The following is a 24,623-nucleotide window of genomic DNA, read 5'->3' as shown; positions in this document are numbered from 1 at the left end:
TGGACACAAGGTTGGTGATCCAGTTGTATGAGTTAGGGGAGTTGGAGGGCATGAGGGTTTAGGTGGGTGGGGTTTGGGGCATGTGGTGTGCTGGTTGGGGGGAATGGGGGTTGTGGGAGTGGGGAGGTATTTCAGGTGGTGGAGTTGGGGGGTAGAGAGTATAGGGGGGATTATGTCGAGGGGTGCCTGGGCCAGTTGTTTTGTAGTCCACCTAATTGTATTCCTGTTGTCCTTTTTGTACATTTTATTTGTAAGCACTTTTATTTTAGGTTCTTGCTGGGGACTGTTCTTAGCACATTTTTTGTGAGCATTGCCCTGCAAACTTTTTTTTTTGTTGTTGAATAAAATAAAAAAGCATTCAATGCAACTCAGTGGTGTGTTCTACCGTGTTACGCTGTATACGCTGTATACAGTGCAGATTTTTTGGGGAAAAAGCGTATACAGTCTACCATTTAATCCATTGAAAACGCGCTAGGGTATACCCACGACCACGCGCATCTCGTGCAGGGAATGATTATCGTATACCTCCGGGAAAAAAACTAGACCACACCACTGATGCAACTGTTTGCAGCTGTAAATGTATGTATTTACAGCCAGTATTATTTGTCATTATTTAGTTATGCAATCACTTAACATTGAAGTGTAAAAGCTCCTATCTGCAGAATTATCCAGGAAAAGTGGGGAAAAACCTCCTATCTGCATTTGCTATATGAAATAAGTGTAATTAACATATAATAATGTAATATAGTCCAGACATCCAGAAACGGTGTATTATGTGATGGGTTTCATAAAAAAATAGCATTGTGCAAAAAAAATACAACATTTTGTAGTTTTCTTTTTCATTTTCCCAACAATGAACATTTTTCAGATAGGAGGTTTTGCGTTTTGGCCATCGATATGTTTTGTTGTTTGGTTGCTATATTAGTGACAACAAAATACACATAATTTGGAAAAGTATTATGAAAAAAGTTTGAGAACCACTGATATTATAGCAACATACATCTTGTTAGGATTTAGACATTGCAGGACTCCCAGAACAAAGATTTGAGTAAAAAATGTTCGCTTTAAAAAAATATATATATTCAAAATGTTGCACATACTTTCACGATTTGTCAAAAATAGCAGATCTACAAGCTCATAGTGTGGCACTCGGTGCCGCACTATGAGCTTGTATATCTGCTATTTTTGAATAGCCAAAGTATAAAATAATGGTTAAAGTGGTTACACAGATGCGTTCCCGGTTTGAATGGGTCAAGGAAGTGGATAGGTGAGCTGGGGTGGGTCAGTTTGTTATGACACTGCAACCAGATACAGCAGCCTACAGTCAACCTGGTCACACGGGCATTATCTGTAACATAATATGAGCATTTTGTTTAGTGAAGCTCACCTAAACACTGAATCAACGGTCAGGTAGCCTACATGTATTACTGGCTTGTATCTCTGGAATTAAGAGAGCAACATTCACTCAAAAGAATGAACGGGATTTCATCCCACTTAAGACTACTGTAACTCCCTCTACTCAGGTATTAATAAAAAAAAGCCATATCTCGTCTCCAGATGGTGCAAAACTCTGCTGCAAGGTTACTCACCAACACAAAGAAACGAGACCATATCTCACCCATCCTGGCTGCCCTACATTGGCTGCCCGTGAGCTACAGAATTGATTTTAAGATTTTGTTGATCACTTTTAAAGCCCTACATGGACTGGCCCCCAGTTACATTGTGGACATGCTAAAACCTCACGAGCCAGTGCGCCAGCTTAGATCCTCGGATTGGGCCCTCCTGGATCCTGCTCCCACAACTCACTTTGTCACACGGGCGGACCGGGCTTTTTCGGCCCGGGCACCGTTGTTCTGGAATGCCCTACCCTTGGATCTTAGGTTGGCAGAGTCAGTGTCCTCTTTTAAATCGCTTTTGAAAACACATCTGTATATAAAGTGTTTTTCCTAAGGATTGTTTTATGGACTGACTTTAAATGCTGTTTTATTATGTTTTTGTTTATGTTTTCTTATGTTTTCTTATCTTATTCTTTCTCTTGCTGATGTTTGCGGTTTTTAACATGTGTAAAGCACTTTGTAACTTTGTTTGGAAAAGCGCTATACAAATAAAATTCATTCATTCATTCATTCATTCATTCAAACACAAACAAACAAACAGTGAAAAGTAATTACGCACTTGAGACAGTCGTGTTTGCATTGACCCTAACGGCTTAATCTACAATGCAACGTGTTGTGGGCTAAGTAGCCTACATCTGCTTGACATTTAATAACAATGTTGGAATATTGTGACAAAAATGAACAGTCCACCCCCGCACCCCACCCGTGCGCGCGCGCGCGCACACACACACACACACACACACGCACACGCACACGCACACGCACACGCACACGCACACACACACACACACAGCAAATCATACCTGAGAGACAGGTAAACTGACAGAGCCTAGATGTTATTTTAAAGGAATATTTCACTTTCAAAAAAACTTTGGGTCATTTTATCATCTACTCAGGCCTTTATGAACCCACCAGACAGTTTTTAAGTTGCTTGATTAATTATTTCAATATTTGATATTCATTTGATCAGACACGCCCCCTTCCTATACAAACCCATTGTAACTTCAAACTTCATTTTAACCATGTTAGATTCATCAAAAACACCCATCCTTGGTTCTGGTGACTCATCCTGCCCTCCTAATGCGTGAGGGGGCCATGTTTTTTCATTTACTTTTTTCATTTATTTTTTATATTTTTTTGGGAAAATGAAAAAAAATTAAATACAATAAAAAAATGAAATAAAATAAATGAAAAAAGTAATCCGAAAAACACCGCCCCCTCACGCATGAGGAGGGCAGGGTGAGTCATCAGAACCAAGGACGGGTGTTTTTGATGAATCTAACATGGTTAAAATGGAGTTTGAAGTTACAATGGGTTTGTATAGGAAGGGGGCGTGTCTGAAAAAATGAATATCAAATATCTAAATAATTAATCAAGCAACTTAAAAACTGTCTGGGGGGTTCACAAAGGCCTGAGTAGATGATAAAATGACCAATTTTTTTTTTTAAAGTGAAATATCCCTTTAAACTGACATGAGCTTTATTCCCATATGAACAAAGTAACCAAAACAGCATTCTTTCATGACTACTCCTAACTCAACATTGTATTTACACTATTTCATGTTCTTTCTTCAAGTAGGTCGGACTGCAAAGGCACATTTTATATGGGTATTCCTAAGTCCATTAAAAGTTGCAGCTCATTAGATTTTCTGTTAGACTGCTAACAATAACTTGCTAGATACTGTATGCATAACCGTATACATACAAGAAAATTATGCTCCCAAATTATAGAACACCTTACCTAAAGAGAAATTCACTCAAAAAACATATTGTCGCTGTTTGGTGGAAACCTTATGTACAAAACTGTTACTGTTTTCCTGATTAAAATTCTAAAATAGCAAAAATAGCAGATAGACAAGCTCGAAACGTGTCGCTTTGTGACACATTTCGAGCTTGTAAATCTGCTATTTTTATACTTTTGTGTGAGGTTGTAGTATGATCAAGTAAGTGTTCATTTATGAAAAAAAACTCAAAAGGTTAGACTATAGAGATAAGAGCTTTCTTTTTCTGTCCCAGCTACTTGCTTCTATTGCACTTTTCATCACCAATTTATGAGATTTTATTTCATTTTCTTCTCCATTAAACTTTCATATTGAATGATCACTGCATAAGTGCTTTACTTAATAATCTGAGATTTGTTCTCCATAATTTCATTTTTTAAAATGCAAATCACTCAGTTTTTCTTGTTTGCTTCCCTTTAATCTGTTTCCTGTTTTTCCTGCTTTTAACGTAAAAAAAAAAAGCACTTTGAGCTGTTTGTTTTGTATGAAAGGTGCCACGTAAATATTTACCTAATCATTAGTATAGCAGATATACAAGCTTATACAAGCTTATAGCCGCGCTATGAGCTTGTATATCTGCAATTTTTTTATATATATTTTTTTCAAAGCGAACATTTGTAACTCAGATCTTTGGAACAAGATATTTTTTTATTTTTAGGGTTAGGGTTTAGAAAACATTTTTAGAATCAGCCTCAGGTCTTAATGGGTTAATAAACATAGACAGTAACTCACCATCACACTCAGATGCAGTAGCAGAATAATAGAATCCATTGCAGCGCTGCCAGCAACAGCAAACAGCAGCTGTGAGCTGTATGAACACACACACAGCTCTGGGCTGTATTCCTCTAAGCCTCTGTTCCTCCGTGCTCCCAGGCAGACACAGAGCACTACAGGTCATGTACACACAGGTGACACACCAGTGCCACTCCTCCACAACCGTAACAAGAGGCTATAATAAAGTTCCAGAAGACAACAGGTCTTCCTGACGCCAGCCAGGCGCTGCTAGTTTGCCCACAACAACCAGACACGGCATTCCAGACAGCATTCTCCAATAACTGCTCTCTCCTCCTCTGGCAAACGTCTATTCCTCCCTCTCTTCTCCTTCCTCTGGAGCTTTTTATATATTGACCTCGCCCTCCCCATCCCCCCCTCTCTCTCTCTCTCTCCACCTACTATACTCTCTCCTGCTCTCTTCCCTTCCACATTATACGTCCTCAGGCTGACACATGAATGAAAGGTAGGTTGAGGTTAAGCAGTGGTTCTCACTTTACAACTTCAAAATGGTGCAGCCTTTCTCCAAAGCTCTTTACCATGTGCATTACATTCACACACAGACAGCAGAGGAAACCATGCAACGCACCAATCTGCTCATAAGGGAGCAGTTAGGGGTTCAGTCAGTGTCTTGCTCAAGGACACTTTGGCTCTAACACAGTAGGGAGCCTGGAATCGAACCGGGGACATTCCAATTCCCAAGCAGCCACTCTACCTTCGGAGTCAAAGTGCACTGTCATCCCATTCAAGGACCAGCAGCATTAGGTCATGGACCACTCTGAGAACGTACAAATGGAAGCAAATGGTCTATTTGCGCTCTCAGAGTTACAGAACCGCCAAAAGTCCATTTGGTTCCTAACATATAAATAATTTAGTGACCACCTGGAACCCCCCCAAGGTCCCCTGGGGTCCCCAGACCGCACTTTGAGAACCACTTAGGTAAAGAACACTAGAGTAAGGGCAGGCAATATTACACCCAAGGTCAGGTTCACTTACTTTATTTGACACCATGTGAACAGTACAACAGAAGTAACATTGCAAATACTGAAATGATTATTCTAGCTACTCCAAACTTTCCTCAACACCGTGAAGCAATAAGAATAAATCAAGACAAGTGACTTATCCAAAGCAATTAAAGTGCAAGATAAATTGTAAATGGTGCATTTATATACTGTAGCGCTTTTATCCAAAGCGCTTTACATAGATTGTGCATTATTTCACCCATTCACACACACATTCACACACCGATGGTGGAGGAATCCATGCAAGGCACCAACCTGCTCATCTGGAGCAATTAGGGGTTCAGCAACATAGAGGAGGCAGAATAAACATGAGCTGTATTCAACAAACAACAAACAACAAGGTAAATTGTCACATAAGTAGAGCGCAAAGAAAACTGTTTAGTGCCTCAAAGAAACTACAATACCACCTAAACATTGATTGATTGATTGATTGATTGATTGATTGAATACTTTATTTAGAAGTTTGCAGGAAAAAAGCACATGAAAGTACAGTTCAAATACAAGGTCAACTAAATAGGATTTAAAAGCCCATGCAAGCAATTGGCTTGTTCCAAATGGGGTCCTTTTGTACTAGTGACATTAAATGACAGACAGATATACACTACTATCAAATCTGAAATAACATTCTTAAGATTCCAACCAAATCTGAACATGTGAACAAGTAACCAATATATAGTATATCTGCATCGTAAACTAGGTTCTATTGCTTCCACCATATAATGTAGCCCTGTATACTTCTGCATAAACAGACAGACAGACAGACAGACAGACAGACAGGTGAGTGCTAGGGGGTGAGGTGGAGTCTGGAGAGGTTGTCAGACTGCGGTGAAGAATTGAGAGAGATTTAATTTTCTTTATATTTGAGGTTTGCCACAATTGGCAATCGATTTAGCATGAAGAATAAGGCATTCTAATAACAGCTACACACATTTGTTGCACAAACAAGTCAGTGTACCAGACGAAAATTGCGCTTTAGTATAAAATCTGCCTACCAGCGCTTCGTGAATATGTGGTTGGTCCTGAAAAAAGTTGTGGGTTGCAGCCCTCGAGGTCAAGGGGACGCTTGGAGGAAAATAGCATTTGAGGAAGATTAGATGTTGCATTCATGATATGTGTTGTTTTTGTTTTGTTTTATAAAGATATCTGATGACCATGTCTGCTCATCTGCTCCATGCACTACATGCATGTAGGCTACAGTATGCTGCACTACTTCACTACAGTACCTAAAGACTGATGTATTCTTAGTAGTGTTGATTTTGAAAGCAAATTCTGATTCAGTTTGAGTCATAGTCTTTTGAATCAAATAAAATTTTTAGTCATATTTTAGTCATCTGAAATGTTTTAGTTTTTGTCTAGTTTTAGTCAACTAAATATCGATTCGAAAATGTATTTTGGTGGTGCCTTAATGGCGTCGTAATGGTTGATTTTACATTTGGTTGCATGCTGAAAATTGCCGATCTACAAGCTCACAATGAGCTTGTTGATCGGCAATTTTCAGAGCGCAACACCTGAGCACAACCAAACTTAAAACGTCTTGTCTTTTAGTTCTGCTGGATCTCTTCTCCACTCGTCCCTCCCTAACATTTTAGTCTAGTTTTTATTTGTTGACAAAATTTAGTCTTAGTTACAGTCATCATAACTTAGTTTTTATTTAGGTTTCGTCAGTGAAAAACGTAGTCGACGTTTTTTTTTTTGTCATAGTTTCAGTTGACAAAATCAACACTGAGTCTTAGTTATACAACAGAGTATAAATGAAAAATAATCATCTTCATTCAATCAGCCCTATTTTTAAGAATATCAAACGGTGATTGATTATGCACCGAAGCAGATTCTGGACATGACAGCACAGTACTGATGGTCAATGCTTGGATGTGACTTGAAATGTACAGCTATCAATTCATTCTGCATTAACAATAGACAATTAGTTGGGAAGTGGAGTTAAGATTTGGCCATTTGGCTTTGCAAACACAACAATAATGTTCTACTCTTGTTTAAATAATGTCTTAGGCAACACTCATATTAGGCATGGGCATCATAGAGAGTTGTTGTTGTTATTGTACAATATCTATGTATTATTCTGTGCTCTACCATGTGATCATGGCCCTGAGTTAAATAAAAGATGGAGAATGACAATAATTGACTTTATAATGTGAATTACCACACTAAGATCAGATGCAAGGCAAAACATGGAGCCTTAAATCAACTCAATATATATTTCACCTCTACAAAGTCAGAAAGCACCATACAGTTAACTTTACAAGGATGGCAGAGCTACCTTTTCGTGTGTGTGTGTGTGTGTGTGTGTGTGTGTGTGTGTGTGTGTGTGTGTGTGTGTGTGTGTGTGTGTGTGTGTGTGTGTGTGTGTGTGTGTGTGTGTGTGTGTGTGTGTGTGTGTGTGTGTGTGTGTGTGTGTGTGTGTGTGTGTGTGTGTGTGTGTGTGTGTGTGTGTGTGTGTGTGTGCGCGCGCTCTCATTTTCCCAAGATATTGCAACTAGATGGAAAGAAATACAATAAGAGGCTCAGGCTGAATGTGTTATGAATCAGGAGACTTAACCAAAACAAGGGGCTTTTAAAAATACTTACTTTGTAATGTCTTAAATGGGGGGCCGATATTTGCTATGTGATGCAACTGAACTCAAATCACACCGCCGTTGTGTGGTAGATGTTTATTTGATTTTGGCATAATTCTTATACATACATTTAAAAAAAAATCGAATCTGTAATTTCAATAGAAATAAAAGCAAAATACAGTTGCTAAATCATTTTCTGAAGAATATGTAAAAAATGATAATGAATATATAGGTGCAACAATATTAGTCATCGGTGGTGAATACCGTAGTCACTATTTGGTGAATAGGCTCATGGGTAGTAGATTGCCTCTACTAAATAAAACAATGATGAATGAAATTGTTCAATAAAACCTTTTGAGATTCATCCAAAGAGATGATTCTATATGTTATGATGAAAATGTCTAGAAGTACAACAGTAAAAAAATCATATATGTCTGGTACATTTTATATAATAAAGTACCCCTATTACTATTGTTTAAGTTTATAGTAATAATAGCCATTAATTACAGTTGATTCATATTCCCCTTAAAGTGTGCATAGATTGTCATCACAATCATCACAATCATCATCATCATCATCACAATCATCACAATCATCATCATCATCATCATCATCATCATGTCTAACCATGTTATTCCACAGTTACACTGACCTTCCCTGGTAACATCTTCAGAGGGAGAGTATGATTAGTACAAACGGATGGAAAAATTGTGTCAGTAAAAATGTGTGTGTAGGTGTGTATTAGTATCAGGATCAGAGAAGGACAACTTTCCTCTCTTCCAGTCCAGCTGGACTTTGATCCTCTGGGGATTCTGCATCACTGAGAGAGTAGGGTTTGACCCTGATGAGGAGCATGCTGCGTATTTACCTTCATAACACTGTATTTGCCAGTACGGACCCCTTTTGGATCCCTTCATCTGATAAGAGTCTGATAACACACCCAGTACCCAGCCTGTATTGTCTCCAACCTCAACATCCCAGCTGTGAGTCCCTGAGATAAAGCCCTCTCTGGGTTGTCAGGAAGCTGCTGTCTCTCTCCACGTCTCACACTGGTCAGATCATCAGACAGGATGAGTTTTGGATGGGCAGTGTTGGGGTCCAGAATGACAGGAGTGTAGGAGATAAGATAAAGATAAGATAAGATAAGAAGGAGACAATGTCCTTCATCTTGTCCCAGACTCTGAAGGTCAGGTTGCTCAGGTGTTTGGTCACGTCTATCAGTGCTCCTGAGACCAGCTGTGGGTCCGGCGGTGTGAACTGGGCTCTTTCCCTTGTGGTCTTGTAGTTCTGCTGGAATGAGATGTGTTCAGCTTTCAGCTCCTCCTCTATGGCTCTGATTGTGTGTGAAAGGGTTGATATGTCTCTGTTCAGACCCTCAATCTTCTCCTTCATCATCTGACTCTTCTGCTGCTCTTCCTCCCTCAGTTCAGCGATCCTGGCCTCCTCTTCCTCTTGTAGAAATTGATGGATCTTCTTAAACTGTTCCTTCATCTGCATCTCTGTGTGTCGGGTCTGGACCTTCAGGTGTTCTGCTGTTTGGTCAGAGTTTGTTTTCACTTTATTAAAGACCTCTAGCTTCTTCTGTAAAGGCTTCAGTAATTTCTTGACCTCCTCCTTGTGATCCACTGCAGCTTCATCAATGGGTCTGAAATGGTGGTTGGTGTGTTTGCCAGACCCAAGGGGTCGGGCTTACATGAGGCTTTGTACCTGTTTCGTCCATACATGGGCAGGGGCCATTTGTCCTCCGGCCCCAGCCAAAAAAAAGTTTGTGACGTCCCCTTTCGTCACGAACTATTCATGACATCATGAACTTCAGTTATAAAGTGGTTTGTAGGTGTGATACATACTAGGACTTCATTCTCGGTCTGGCAGAACCAGGTCTCCTGGTCTTGTTTTCTGAATGGAGACACACAAAACACACTGGCTGTTGACATTCCCGACAAAACAATGTTTCTCAGCATGCAGACTGCAGAGAACCTCAACTTCTGGGAGAGACGACTTGGAAGCCATTTTGTCTTTTGAGTGAAGCTACAAACACTCTGCTCAAGCCAGGAAATCATTCATGTTAACACTCCCTCTTCTAGAATGTTCCCTGAAGTTTATTTTCGCTGTGAATCCTGGTTCTTGTTAAAGTCCATTCAGCTGACAGAAGTCAGAAGCATGTTCCAGTGGTCTGGGTAAGTATTCCCTCCTGTAGCTGTGGACAGTCTGACCTCCTCACTGGAAGTTGTGTGTTTAATCTGGAGGTCAATCTTACCGTCTCATATGGGTCTGGCAAGCTTTGACAGACCGCACGCACGCACGCACGCACGCACGCACGCACGCACGCACGCACGCACGCACGCACGCACGCACGCATGCACGCACGCACGCACGCACGCACACGCACACGCACACGCACACCCACGCTATTGTCTTGAATTGGACTGTTCAAAGTGCTTTACGATGTACACCGGATCTCATTAACCCTTGTACACATCATCAGCAGAGACAGCCATATACCAGTCGCCTGCCTGCTCTTCAGGAGCAGTTAAAGGGATATTTCACTTTTTTAAAAGAACTGGGTAAATGTATCGTCTACTCAGGCTTTTGTGAGCCCTCCGGTCAGTTTTTAAGTTGCTTTATTCAGTATTTAGATATTTGATATTAATTTTATCAGACACGCAAAAATAAGAAATCACACTTTTTGAGCAATTTTGAAAGTGTAAAATTATTATTCTTTGTTTGACCATAACATAAGAATAACTATAAGTTAACCACTTAAAACCTACTTTGTTGACCAGGGTCACCCTCCTTTTTCCTTCTACACCAAATCTCTTTGATGAAGACTTGTTGATCAGCTTGTAGATCCGCAGAATGTTCGCCCTAGAATAGGGATTGTATGTACCAGTATTAGAACACACACACAAAAATAATCTGTTAATCAATCAAAGATAGCTGATCTACAAGCTCACACGCTTGTAGCTCTGCTATTTTCACAGAATGTTCAACCCAGAAACGCTAGGGCTCAAGTGGTTAAGTTTCATTCTTCATTCATAAAATAATTCCTTATGTAAATCCAGATGAACCCTAGTTCTAGTGTTGTCTAGTGTAAGAGCACATTGTTAACACTTGATGTAGTCAACTGTAAGTATTGTTCACACATATTTGCCTTGACGTGACCTGACAGGTGCTATTTGTGAAAGTATTTAGTCATTTTCCTGTGTTCCTGCAGGGTGAGTCTGTCCCTCATGCCACAGTAATTATTTTAGAATTTTTGTTAAAGATGAAAGATAATTTTCAAACATACTCTGAACATTATTTACAACAAAAAACTTTTATTTAAAAAAAACCTTTACAGTACATGATTTTACATTAAACAAACCTTTGCAACAATACCATACTCTCGTGGATCAATAATCCATTTATTGAGGTTCATTAAATAGAAGATTATGAATCCATCCATGACTGCTCGCAGGGCCGTAGGAGACGGGGGGGACGGGGGGGACTCGTCCCCCGCGGGCCGCGGAGCGGCCTCGCGTGGGCCGCGAACCGTTATTTGGGCCGCGAGGCCACGGGGAAAAAGAGGAGGAAAAAAAAGCCTCAAATAAGGCCGGCACTAGGACCCCGCGGCCGCTGCCTGGAAGGGAGGGCTGCTGGCTGCTGCTGTGAGCTGCTTGAAGGTGGAAGAGCGGCACAATCACATTTATTAAGAGTTATAAAAAGAAATAACCGCAAATAACCACCCAAAACTTGGAAATATCCGGCCAGAACCGCAAACCCCATCCAGAACCGCAAACCCCCATCCTCGCGACTTCGTGGGCCGGTACAAATATGTCCCCCCCCACTGGGAATAGCTTCCGACGGCGCTGACTGCTCGTATATTGGTTTTGACACTACGGTTTCGTGGTCACACCAGACCAAGATTGGGAGCTGAGCACGCTTCTATGTTTCACTATTCATATTTAACCCATTAAGACCAGGAACGCATCTGTGTCATTTTTAGATTTCTTTGGCTATTCAAAAATGGCAGATATACAAGCTCATAGTGCGGCACAGAGTGCTGCGCTATGAGCTTGTAGATCTGCTATTTGTTTTGTGTAAATCTTTGAATATATACATATTTTTAAAGAGAACATTTTTAACTCAAATCTTTGCTTCTGGGGGATTCTACTAATGTCTTCTAAATCCTAACAGTCTTTTTTGAAAACAAAATTATGTTGCTATAATCAGTGGTTCGTTTTCATGTCAAGGACCACCCAAAATATGTGTTTGGCCGCGGACTCACATCTCAAAATATGTTGTTCCTTCCTCTGAAGCTTCTTATATTGACCTCGCCCCCATCCCCCCCTCTCTCTCCACCTACTATACTCTCTCCTGCTCCCTTCCCTTCCACACACGTCCTCAGGCTGACACATGAATGAAAGGTAGGTTGAGGTTAAACAGTGGTTCTCACTTTACAACTTCAAAATGGTACATTTTATATAGTTGTCGCCTTGCTAAACTAATGGCCTATGTAATTTGTTTAAGTTTTTCAGGAAAAATAAAAAACTGATCCAAAACAAAACTATATGATATTTCTGAATCATTTCACCCAAAATGTTTATAACAAATTATGACTATTTAAATAGAAATAACACTGTCTGTCAGTTATGTAACATAAGAGATTTAAATAGGTTTAAATAGGATTAAATATGACTTAGGACAATTTTTCGTTTTTGAAAATGGCCTAAATCAGTAAATAATTTAGTCTAAGTCACAAAACCATGTGACTTAGGCCAAAAAATATGTCTATTTTGGCCTAAGTCACACTAGGGAGTTAGGCCATGAACTAAATGTAAAAGTAAATAGAAAATTGGACATACTCATGTATTTAAAAATACCTCAACATTCTACTGAAGTACTGTACTTGAGTTAATGTACTTAGTTACTTTCCACCACTGGGTGTTATTGTATTATCAGTGAGTCAAGTGATAACACACTTAGATTTACTTACAGAGTTCATAGTCTACTGTAACTTGTGGTTTCATAACATCATTCAATTCAATTCAATTGGATTTTATTATAATAGTGAATCACAACAAGTTGTATCAAGACAAGACAATTTACATAATAGAGCAGAGAGCTGATGTTGTCTACTCTTTAAAGCAGCACTATGTAACTGTTTTACCAGTAAAATAAAATGTTGTCCAATCTGTATGGTAAAGTATCTTAATACAATTTAACTTAGTGTAATTTTGTCTCCCTGTTCCTCTATTGAGACATTTACATCGTGTCAAAGGTCATGTCTCCCCTAGGCACAGGATCTGACACAAATTCTGACTTGATGGTCAAGATTCAATTTATCCCCTGAGCAAGCAGGCAGGCTCTATTTGCTCAATGGTAAAAATGTCAGCACTTGCGCAGGAAACCGGGTTCAAATCCAGGGTAGAAGAGGAAAGTTACATAGTGTTGCTTTAACTGGAAGAAACCTGGGGCAGAAATAGACTCTGTAAAACGTATGTAATATTTAACATACTGGCCTGTGCTCAGCATCATATAAAATGTCATACTTTATAATGTCTTAAATGAGGGACCGATATTTGATGCAACTGAACTCAAATCACACCAGCATTATGTGGTAGATGTTTATTTGATTTAAATAATGTTTCAATAGAACTCAAAGCAAAAATATAGTTGCATAATTATTTTCAGAAGAAATTATGTCAAAATAATAATGAATATGGTGCAGCGGTTGGTCATTGGTTGGTGAATAGGCAGTAGTTGGTCAGAATAGTCACTATTTGGTGAATAGGCACCGGTTAGTTAATTGGCTCACACACTAAATAAAACAATTACATAAATGGAAAAAAAAAAAATGAAGAAAAATAATGAATGAAATAGTTCAAAACAACCTTTTCAGATTCATCCAAAGTGGTGACTATATATATTATGATGAAACTGTGTAGATGTATAACATTAATTATATAGTTTTCATTTATACCTTAAACCCCTAATATCATAATAATAACCACTATAATTGATTAATATCCCCCTTTAAAGTGTTTATAGATTGTCGTCGTCTCATCATCATCATCGTCATCGTCATCATCATCATCATCATCATCATCATCATGTCTAACTACGTTATTCCACAGTTACTGTAACCTGACTCTGCCAGATGGGGGCGGTATTGAGTAACTACGTTTCAAACAAATGTGTGACGTAAGCTTCTTGGATCTGGAAGCGTCAGGTTACAGTTACTGACCTTCCCTGGTAACATCTTCAGAGGGAGAATCTGATTAGTGGAAATGTATGGAAAGAGTGTGTCAGTGAAAGTGTGTGTGAAGGTGTGTATGTGTGTGTTAGTATCAGGATCAGAGAAGGACAGCTTTCCTCTGTTCCAGTCCAGCTGGATTCTGATCCTCTGGGGTTTCTGCTTCAATGAGAGATCAGTGTATGACCCTGATGAGGAGCATGCTGAGTATTTACCTCCATGAAACTGTATTTTCCAGTGTTGACTCCCTCCGGATCCCTTCCTCTGATAAGACTCTGATAACACACCCATCATCCAGCCTGTATTGTCTCCAACCTCAACATCCCAGCTGTGAGTCCCTGAGTTAAAGCCCTCAGAACCCAGGACACAGCTACAGTAGTCAAACCTCTCTGGGTTGTCAGGAAGCTGCTGTCTTGCTCCACGTCTCACACTGGTCAGATCACCAGACAGGATGAGTTCTGGATGGGCAGTGTTGGGGTCCAAAGTGACAGGAGTGTTGGAGACAATGTCCTTCATCTTGTCCCAGACTTTGAATGTCAGGTTTTTCAGGTGTTTGGCCATGTCTATCAGTGATCCTGGCACCGGCTGTGGGTCCGGCAGTGTGAACTGGACTCTTTCCATTGTGGTCTTGTAGTTGTGCAGGACTGAGATGTGTTCAGCTCTCAGCTCCTCCTCTATTGCGCTGATTGTGTGTGAAAGGGTTAATATGTCTCTGTTCAGAACCTCAGTCTTCTCCTTCATCATCTGACTCTTCTGCTGCTCTTCCTCCCTCAGTTCAGCGATCCTGACCTCCTCTTCCTCTTGTAGAAACTGATGAAGCTTCTTAAACTGGTCCTTCATCTGCATCTCTGTGTGTCGGGTCTGGACCTTAATGTGTTCTGCTGTTTGGTCATAGCTTGTTTTCACTTTATTGAAGACCTTTAGCTTCTTCTGTAAAGGCCTCAGTAATTTCTTGACCTCCTCCTTGTGATCCACTGCAGCTTCATCAATGGGTCTGAACGACATGAGAACAGGATCTTTAAATAGGTTGTGACATACAGGACAGGAAAAGTCCTTTTCTGAGAAAGACAACTTGGAAGCCATTTTGTCTTTTGAGTGAAGCTATACAACCACTCTGCTCTAAACAGGAAATCAATAAGTCAGTCGTGGTAACACTCCCTCTTCTAGAATGTTCCCTGAAGGTGACTTTCACTCTGAATCCTGGTTCGTGTTAAAGTTCATTCAGTTGACGGAGTGAGCAGCAGGTTCCAATGGTCTGGGTCAGTATTCCCTCCTGTAGCTGTGGAAAGACAGTCTTCCCTCCTCACTGGAAGTTGTGTGCTTGATCTGAGGGTCAATCTTATCGTCTCAGATTGCAATGCAACTAATTAGATCTCCCCTTGTAAAGGGTATTGGAGCAACCGAGTTAGCGGACACAACTCAGACCCGTGTCTTTGATGATTTTATTATACTAACATTACAATACAAACATGCTCTAACACTTATAGGCCAGTAGGTTATAAACCTAGGAAAGGAAACACAAACAACAACACCGAAAAATTACTGACATGAAATATACACACAAAACTGTAAAACATATCAGAAATACATACATTTATCGTTGTGTAAACACTCTCAATTCTTACCGTCAGTCTCTCGGAGCTCGCAATGGAAGATGACGAACGCAGCAATAGCACCCTGGTAACTAGTAGCACTGATGCCTGCAGAACACTTTGTCCTGTTCAGTGAGCATCCACCCTATTTATATGGGTTTGGTCTTCCCATGTGGGTGTAACCTTCTGTTGATTAATCATGTGACTTGTGTATTGTCTTGTTGATGCAACTCAGGCTCCAGCACTGTTCTACAACAGTGGCTTCTGTCCCCCAAGCTTCTTATCTGATCTAATCAATCATCTGATCTAATCAATCAACCCTCTCAACACTCTCATGTGACATGTGCAGAGTCCCCTGATTTCAACACTGTAGGTCAGAGCTGTAGCTCTTAAAATTGCATATATTTGTATGACTAAATATCCTGAAACATTCTGAAAATAAGATACAGGAAGGCGCTAGAAGACCACATGTGCAGTTATAACATGCCAATACAAACGCCAACGGTACATCATAATAATGAATTATTACAGTGGACTTACTACAGTGGAGCTTTGACAGACCCGTTGCCAATTTCTCTCAAACACACACACACAGTTTAACAATTTATTTATGTCCACACACAGGGAAAGCATACAGGGACACAAATATTGTAGGCGCAGTAAAGCTTACATTCACAAACTCATGGATATGTCCTCATGATACAACACGCGTGTCACTCAGCACTCCAAGTAGTGGCTCCGCCACATATGGCTGCAGAGACAACACAATACTTTGCCAGCCTTTCTACCTCGTCTTTGGGCATCCCAAGTTGTCGAAACGCTCCAACAAACAGTCCGTGGGTATGTCCTAGGCTGGATCACCAGAGGAAACAAAGTTCTTAGTCTTGCACTGCTGCCTGGTGTTAAAGCGCTCTCTCTAGTTGTTCTCATGGGCCTGGAAGTCCACCCATTGCTATTCCGACAGCGGACGGACCCACCGCACCGTGGGAAGGCCGCCGGGTCTATTGCCTCTCTTCCCGGTAGCTGTTCACGGGAGGGGCCGTCGTCACGTGCGTTGGCTGTTGGTAGAGTCCACCGGTGAGAAATGCCTTCTTGTATGCAAGCTATAGTCCGCACACACGCACACGCACACGCACACGCACGCACGCACGCACGCACGCACGCACGCACGCGCACACTCACGCACGCACACACACACACACACACACACACACACACACACACACACTTTACAATGTACTCCTTATCTCATTAATAGTTCAGCAGATTATTGACACAATCGTTCACTTTGTGATACAAGCACCAAATTTGGCATGAATAATGCCTTGGGACCTGCATTTTCAGAAAACTGTTTTCCGTCGTAAATCGATCAGAAATGAAGTCTGAAGGTACATGTAGAGTACTTTGTTTCAACCTAGTTTTATGTAGATATTCTGTACAATACCTTGTATCACAAAGAATAAATAACATGCTGAAGTGTCATAATTGAGTATGAACTTGACAATGGACAGTGCAGTGTAAAAGTGTTGTTTACTTAAAGTTTAATCATACAAACAAAATGTAATATCAGCAATAAACATAGATACAAATTCAATTCTAAAATATAGCTGCAAGTAGCAATAAGCGGGTTCGAGGGAAAAGGCAGAGGCAGGAAGAGGCAGGCAGAGAGAAAGAGAGAGAGAGTGAGAGTGAGAGAGAGAGAGAGAGAGAGAGAGAGAGAGAGAGAGAGAGAGAGAAGGAGAGGCAGTTAGAGAGAGAGAGGGAGAGAGAGAGAAGAAGTGAACATGCATTAATTAACAAAGTCATGATCTTTGTTCAGTAAATTATATTTGGACTGGTTAAATTGGGGTTTGAACCAGGGACCTACACACTTCCGGGTAGACAGTGTACTGACTGAGCCATTGGTTCGACAGAATTGGATTTCATGTGTGGTAAGTTATCATACAGCATGGGTTGCTTATTATATACATACAAGCTCATAACGCGTCACATTGTAGATCGGCTGTATGTGGTTACTGTAGGTGTTGTATTAATAATTACATCTGCAAAGTAACAAGTAACTAAAGCTGTCATATGCTGTAATTGTAGTAGAGTAGAAGTAACACAAATGGAAAGTTAAAGTAAAAGTACCTCAACATTGTACTGTGCTTTGATGGACTTGTATTGGTACTTGAGTAAATGTACAATTACATTTGTAGAGACTAAGGAGACTAAACCAAAACAAGGGGCTTTTAAAAAAACATTTGTGACATAATGTAATCCGTCGTTCCAAAAGTCCGGTACATGACATTGAAGACGTAACCCTAACCCAGGGAGTGTGAGAGAGTGACACAGAAAGGTTATGTCTCACACCAAAAGAGAGAGAGTTGACAACCCTGAACCTGACAGTCAGCTTCCATCAGAGATATTGATTTTCTATTGATTATTGTATGGACTTGTCCTTGGTAGAGCAGTATAATTATTACAGTCGTGATAACATAATAAACACATTTATGGCTAATCTGATATGGGTCATATAAGACATTGATATTGAGCAGGCAGGGCTCACATCTCTCTGACAGGTCATAGAATGTGTCAATATATCCTGCAGCCTTAAAGTGGCACTATGTAACATTTCTAATGAATGAAATGTAATTTTGTCCAATCTGTATGATAGAGTATGTTAATACAATATAACTTATACATTATGTATGGTAGAGTATGTTAATACAATATAACTTATAGGCTACATTACGTATGGTAGAGTATGTTAATACAATATAACGTATGGTAGAGTATCCTATAATACATTAGAGATAAGTCCCGTCTTCCGTCATCATTCACTCCTGTCTCATTGTTTCGCACGAAACACAACAACAACATATCACATGTCACTAACAACACAAGCCACAACACAAGCCACAACGTGCGGGATTAATTTACGGGTGGCGTAGGCTACTTTTCATTGCTCACCACACATTTGCCTCCTCGGAGCATAATTAATTGCGACCAGCAAAAACTGATAACATTACGGGTATACCATTTTGTTCCCTTTAGCATGAGCACCAACCACCGACGCAGCCGCCAATGAAATCTCCCCACAACAACAACACACACGACCACTTCGCTTCAACCCGCGCCGTTGCTTTCACTTTGGTCATGCATAATAATAATACCAACACCGCTAATCTATTGCCTCGCCACCATTTACCACGATGTCGCACAATACTTATTGCAATACAATGTTATATATCACAACATCATATACTATAAGTATTATTATGTATATTACTAGAGGTTAGGGCCGCGTTTATATATCTTCTACATTATATGTTATATATTATTATACATATATATATATATCAATTACATATTAAAATAATTATTGCAATAAAATGTTATATATCATAATATTCTACCTTATAACATCTATCTATCTTATAATGTCATGCTGTATTATAGTACATAATAACACATACTTACAGTCACATATAAATAATATCTACAATACAAACATACATACTATTATGACATATGAATACATACATATTTATATCTATCTTTACGTATCTATAATATACACCTGAGCCATAAATGAGCCAGTATTCACAACGCCTCTTTGAAAGGAACAGAACCCCACGATCCGCCTCCTTTAAAAGAGACATAAATCCCATCTCTACTGCCCACTCTGTGCTGCAGCGACACGGACACAGAGAGAGGGACACGGAGGGACCAACAAACACAAAGCCTCGCGCAGCGGATGGGGTCTCCTAGTGTTAATACAATATAACTTATAAAATCTGTATGGTAGAGTATGTTAATACAATATAACTTATACATTATGTATGGTAGAGTATGTTAATACAATATAACTTATATAATTGGGGTGGTTGTTGTACTTTTGTCTCCCTGCTCTTCTATTGAGACATTTAGATCGGGTCAAAGGTTATGTCTCACCTAGACACAGGATCTGACACAGATTTTGACCTGATGGACTAGATTCAATTTATCCCCTGAGCAAGCAGGCAGGCTCTATTAGCTCAATGTTAAACATGTCAGCACATGTCAATCCGGGCTGGAAGAGGAAAGTTACAGTGCTGCTTTAAACTGACATCAGTGAATTCAAGGACTAGATTTGTGTATTTGCTGAGTCCTTTGATATCAGTGTAAATGTTACTCTGCTGTTATTTCACTGCATTTCTCACCTTTATACAAATTATGCAGTCTCAACTGAATAATGTCAGTAAAAAACCTTTTGAGTTAAAAACACTACTGGGACTACTCCGAAGTCCCAATGAAAACATTACTTACAATCCAGCCAAAATGCATTAATCAACTTTTAAATTAGCCATCTTATTTATATCTTGCCACTTGTCTTATAGGCCTATGCACCACTTCATAGGTCACTGATGAGTCACCATTGTACCTACTGTATGTTAAATATAGACTCAAGGCAGACTGTTTCACAGTTTCATATTTACCACTTGAGTACAGTTACCTATATCAATGGGATGCAGATACGGACTCAAATCTTATGGCAATATTTGGAAACGAGCTAAATTAATTTGCCTCAAAATCTGCAGCCTTTTATAATTTTGCGGGCCGGATTGAGATGGTCCAGGGGTCGGGTCTGGTCCTCAGGCAGCATTTTTCCCATGTGTTCTTTTTAGACCCACAGTACCTCCAGAAGTCTACATACCACAAACACACTGAGCTTTATACCTATTAACCTGTTTCATTATTTTATTAAGGTGTTATGTATTATCAGTGAGTCAAGTGATAACACACTTAAATGTACTTACATAGTTTATAGTCTACAGTACCTCTCCCCTTGTGGTTTCATAAAATTCAATTACATTACATGTTATTATAATAGTGACAAATCACAACAAGTTGTGATCAATCAAGACAAGACAATTTACATAATAGAGCAGAGAGCTGATGTTGTCCCATTCACACTGCAAGTGTTTTTACGATGGTGGCAAAGAAAAACTAGCCCTTAAAGCTGCACTATGTAACTTATTTTTTAATGAATAAATTGTAATGTCGTCCAATCAGTATGGTAGAATATGTTAATACAATAGAGCACCGAAGTCCTGACGTCACTCGTTCATCCCCAGGTTTGCGGAAGTAATTTCTCTATGGAGAATAACATTGGGTCATCTTAGAATCGTCTCATATAAGAATTGTGGTCCAAAAATAAACACCGCGTGTCGGCGTTATTGTCAGGGAGGTGGTTCTGTATCGTTTATGATAGTCAGTCACTTATATTTGATACAGTCTGTTTCTGGCGAAAATGTAACTAATTCGGCGGAAGTAACATTAGCGTTTTCTCACCGTCAGTTGATGCTTCATATCCATAAGAGTCAACACGCCGGGGTCATTTGTTTATTTTTGGAACACAGTTCTTATTTGACGCGATATTAAATACGTGTATGGGATTCAGAACGGGGGTGGAAAACTGCGAACCAGGTAGACAAACAAAGGATGTGTAAATGACGTCAGACTTCGGCTGTCTATAGAACTTATATAATTGGGGTGGTTGTATTTTGTCTCCCTGCTCTTCTATTGAGACATTTAGATCGTGTCAAAGGTCATGTCTTACCTAGACACAGGATCTGACACAAATGCTGACCTGATGGTCAAGATTTCATTTATCCCCTGAGCAAGCAGACAGGCTCTATAAGCTCAATGGTAAAACCTTTCAGCACTTGCACAGGAAACCGGGTTCAAATCCAGGGTAGAAGAGGAAAGTTACATAGTGCAGCTTTAACTGGAAGAAACCTCGGGCAGAAATAAACTAATATTTAACATACTGGCCTGTGCTCAACATCATATAAAATGTCATACCTTTTAATGTCTTAAATGAGGGACCGATATTTGCTGTGTGATGCAAATGAACTCAAATCACACCGCTATTGTGTGATAGATATTTATTTTGATTTGGACATAATTTCTATACATAGACTATATATATATACATTTTTTTTTTTTTCAGATCAATAATTTCAATAGAAAACAAAGCAAAATATAGCTACAAAATCATTTTCAAAATAATACGAATATAATAATAATTAATATGGTGCAGTGGTTGGTAAATAGTCATCGGTTGGTGAATAGTCACTATTTGGTGAATAGTCACTATTTGGTGAAAATAGTCACTATTTGGTGAATAGGCACTTTTTGGTGAAAATAGTCACTATTTGGTGAATAGGCACCGGTTAGTTAATTGGCTCACACACTAAATAAAATGTTTTAGCTTGTAATTAAATTAAATAAAAGATGAGTGTTTAAAAAAAAAAAACATTTACTCCTTTTTATAGGTTTAGCAATTTTTGCGATATTTTTTACAGTGGGCAGGGGCATTCGGTCTTGTGGCTAAATACGTATTTTTTTACACAATAACTTATAACGTTTATTATTATTTACAGTAGCTCTTCTAGCCCCCAATAACTCACATCTGGCCATCAAAGACCACGGGACCTTTTTATTGTGTAAAAATACATATTTAGTCACCTGCCCGAATGCCCCCGCCCACTGTAGAAAAGATCGCGAAAATTGCTGAAACTATAGAAAGAAAAAAAATGTAACACTCATCTTTTATTTACTTTAATTACAAGCTAAAACATGAACCTTGGTTGTAAAAAAACTACGTTGTCCTTTAATTGATATAACCCCATTATAATAATAAAAACCATTACAGTTTAATATTCCCCTTTAAAGTGTTGATAGTCATCATCATCATCATCATCATCATCATCATCATGTCTAACTATGTTATTCCACAGTTACACTGATCTTCCCTGGTAACATCTTCAGAGGGAGAGTCTGATCCGTCCAAATGTATGGAAAGAGTGTGTCAGTGAAAGTGTGTGTGTAAGTGTGTAGGTGTGTGTTAGTATCAGGATCAGAGAAGGACATCTTTCCTTCGTTCCAGTCCAGCTGGACCCTGATCCTCTGGGGTTTCTGCTCCACTGAGAGATCAGTGTTTGACCCTGATGAGGAGAATGCTTTGTATTTACCTTTAGAAAACAGTATTTTCCAGTATTGACCCATTCCATATCCCTTCCTCTGATTAGACTAGATAAAACACCCAGCATCCAGTTTGTATTGTCTCCAACCTCAACATCCCAGCTTTGAGTTCCCGAGTTAAAGCCCTCATAACCCAGGACAAGGTACCAACAGTCAAACCTCTCTGGGTTGTCAGGAAGCTGCTGTCTTTCTCCACGTCTCACACTGGTCAGATCATCAGACAGGATGAGTTGTGGATGGGCAGTGTTGGGGTCCAGAATGACTGGAGTGTAGGAGACAATGTCCTTCATCTTGTCCCAGACTCTGAAGGTCAGGTTGTTCAGGTGTTTGGCAACGTCTATCAGTGGTCTTGAGACCAGCTGTGGGTCCAGCAGTGTGAACTGGACTCTTTCCCTTGTGGTCTTGTAGTTCTGCAGGAATGAGATGTGTTCAGCTCTCAGCTCCTCCTCTATGGCTCTGATTGTGTTTAAAATGGTTGATATCTCTCTGTTCAGACCCTCAATCTTCTCCTTCATCATCTGACTCTTCTGCTGCTCTTCCTCCCTCAGTTCAGCGATCCTGGCCTCCTCTTCCTCTTGTAGAAACTGATGAAGCTTCTGAAACTGGTCCTTCATCTGCATCTCTGTGTGTCGGGTCTGGAACTTAATGTGTTCTGCTGTTTGGTCATGGTTTGTTTTCACTTTATTGAAGACCCCTAGCTTCTCCTGTAAAGGCTTCAGTAATTTCTGGACTTCCTCCTTGTGATCCACTGCGGCTTCATCAATGGGTCTGAAACGGTGGTTGCCGTGTTTTTCTGAATGAAGACACAAAAAACACATTGGCTGTTGACATTCCTGACAAAACAATTTGAGTTTCTCAGCATGCAGACTGCAGAGAACCTCAACCTCTGACCCCGTTGAAGCTTTCTGCTGTCTCGCCTGTATGAAGGCCTCACACAGGTTCTTCAGAGCCAGGTTTATGGGTAGATCCCTTGAGTGTCTCTTCTTACAAATTGGACATTCCTTAATTTCTTTCTCTTTCCACCATTCCTGCAGACAGGTTTTACAGAAGCTGTGGCTACACGACAGGAGAACAGGATCTTTAAAGACGTCGTGACACACAGGACAGGAAAAATCCTCTTCTGAGAAAGACGACTTGGAAGCCATTTTGTCTAAAGACTCCCTCTTCTAGAATGTTGCCTGAAGTTTTTTTTCACTGTGAATCCTGGTTCTTGTTAAAGTCCGCAGCAGGTTCCAGTGTTTTGGGTCAGTATTCCCTCCTGTAGCTGTGGAAAGACAGTCTGTCCTCCTCACTGGAAGTTGTGTGCTTGATCTGAAGGTCAATCTTACCGTCTCAGTTGAGTCTCGCAAGGGGTGGAGCTTTGACAGACCTGTTGCCAAGTTCACACACACACACACACACACACACACACACACACACACACACACACACACACACACACACACACACACACACACACACACACACACACACACACACTATTGTCTTGAATTTGATTATTCAAAGTGCTTTACGATGTACACCTGATCTCATTAACCCTTGTACACATCATCAACAGAGACAGCCATATACCAGTCACCTGCCTGCTCTTTGGGAGCAGTTAATGGTTCAGTGTCTTATTATACACACAAAATGTGTTTTATTTATTTAACATTTTAGATGCAAGGCACAGGGTAATGAGGGAAAGGCTGTGATGAATGATGCTGATCTTCTTGTGTCAATTATGCTTGCACAGGGTCAGACTGGGAACAAAAATCAGGCCAGGAATGTGACAGCGGACTCCATGTCTGTGTAAAATGACATAAACTAAAAAGTGCTCTCCTCTGAGCGCACGTCTCCGCCAGGCCGGGTTGCTGACCCAGGCCTACCCTACGTTTGTGGCGCCTCCTATGGGCAGAAGTGAAAGGAGAACAGGATTTTTAAATATGTCACAACACACATAGCCTCGGAAACCCATGCTTTTTTTTTTGTTACAAAAGAAAAAAAGCCTGGGGGAGCCATGCAGGAACGATGGTCTTAGGACCTT

The 24,623-nt window shown here is 40.1% G+C and overlaps 1 protein-coding gene and 1 pseudogene across 2 annotated transcripts in view; both read right to left on the bottom strand.

Annotated features, from left to right (window-relative positions):
• The window catches only part of LOC308086797 (desmoglein-2.1-like), a 60,654-nt gene extending 56,198 nt beyond the window's left edge, over window positions 1-4,456 (bottom strand). Inside the window, 1 exon segment of the mRNA XM_080430443.1 lies at window positions 4,129-4,456. Coding sequence (XP_080286569.1) covers window positions 4,129-4,167 — 39 coding nt within the window. The 5' untranslated portion in view covers window positions 4,168-4,456.
• A 9,370-nt stretch (window positions 4,457-13,826) lies between these two features.
• On the bottom strand, window positions 13,827-23,742 carry LOC308086796 (E3 ubiquitin-protein ligase TRIM39-like; annotated as a pseudogene). Its single transcript has 3 exons — window positions 22,377-23,742; window positions 13,986-14,988; window positions 13,827-13,885 (listed from the first exon to the last, which is right to left on the bottom strand). The product of its transcript is annotated as an E3 ubiquitin-protein ligase TRIM39-like (transcript).
• Window positions 23,743-24,623: the final 881 nt, after the last annotated feature.

Source organism: Gymnoscopelus braueri (genome assembly GCF_963280865.1).
Source record: "Gymnoscopelus braueri genome assembly, chromosome: 6".
NCBI lineage: Eukaryota > Metazoa > Chordata > Actinopteri > Myctophiformes > Myctophidae > Gymnoscopelus > Gymnoscopelus braueri.
Note: the sequence above shows the minus strand (reverse complement) of the source record. Positions and strands in the feature narration are given on the sequence as shown.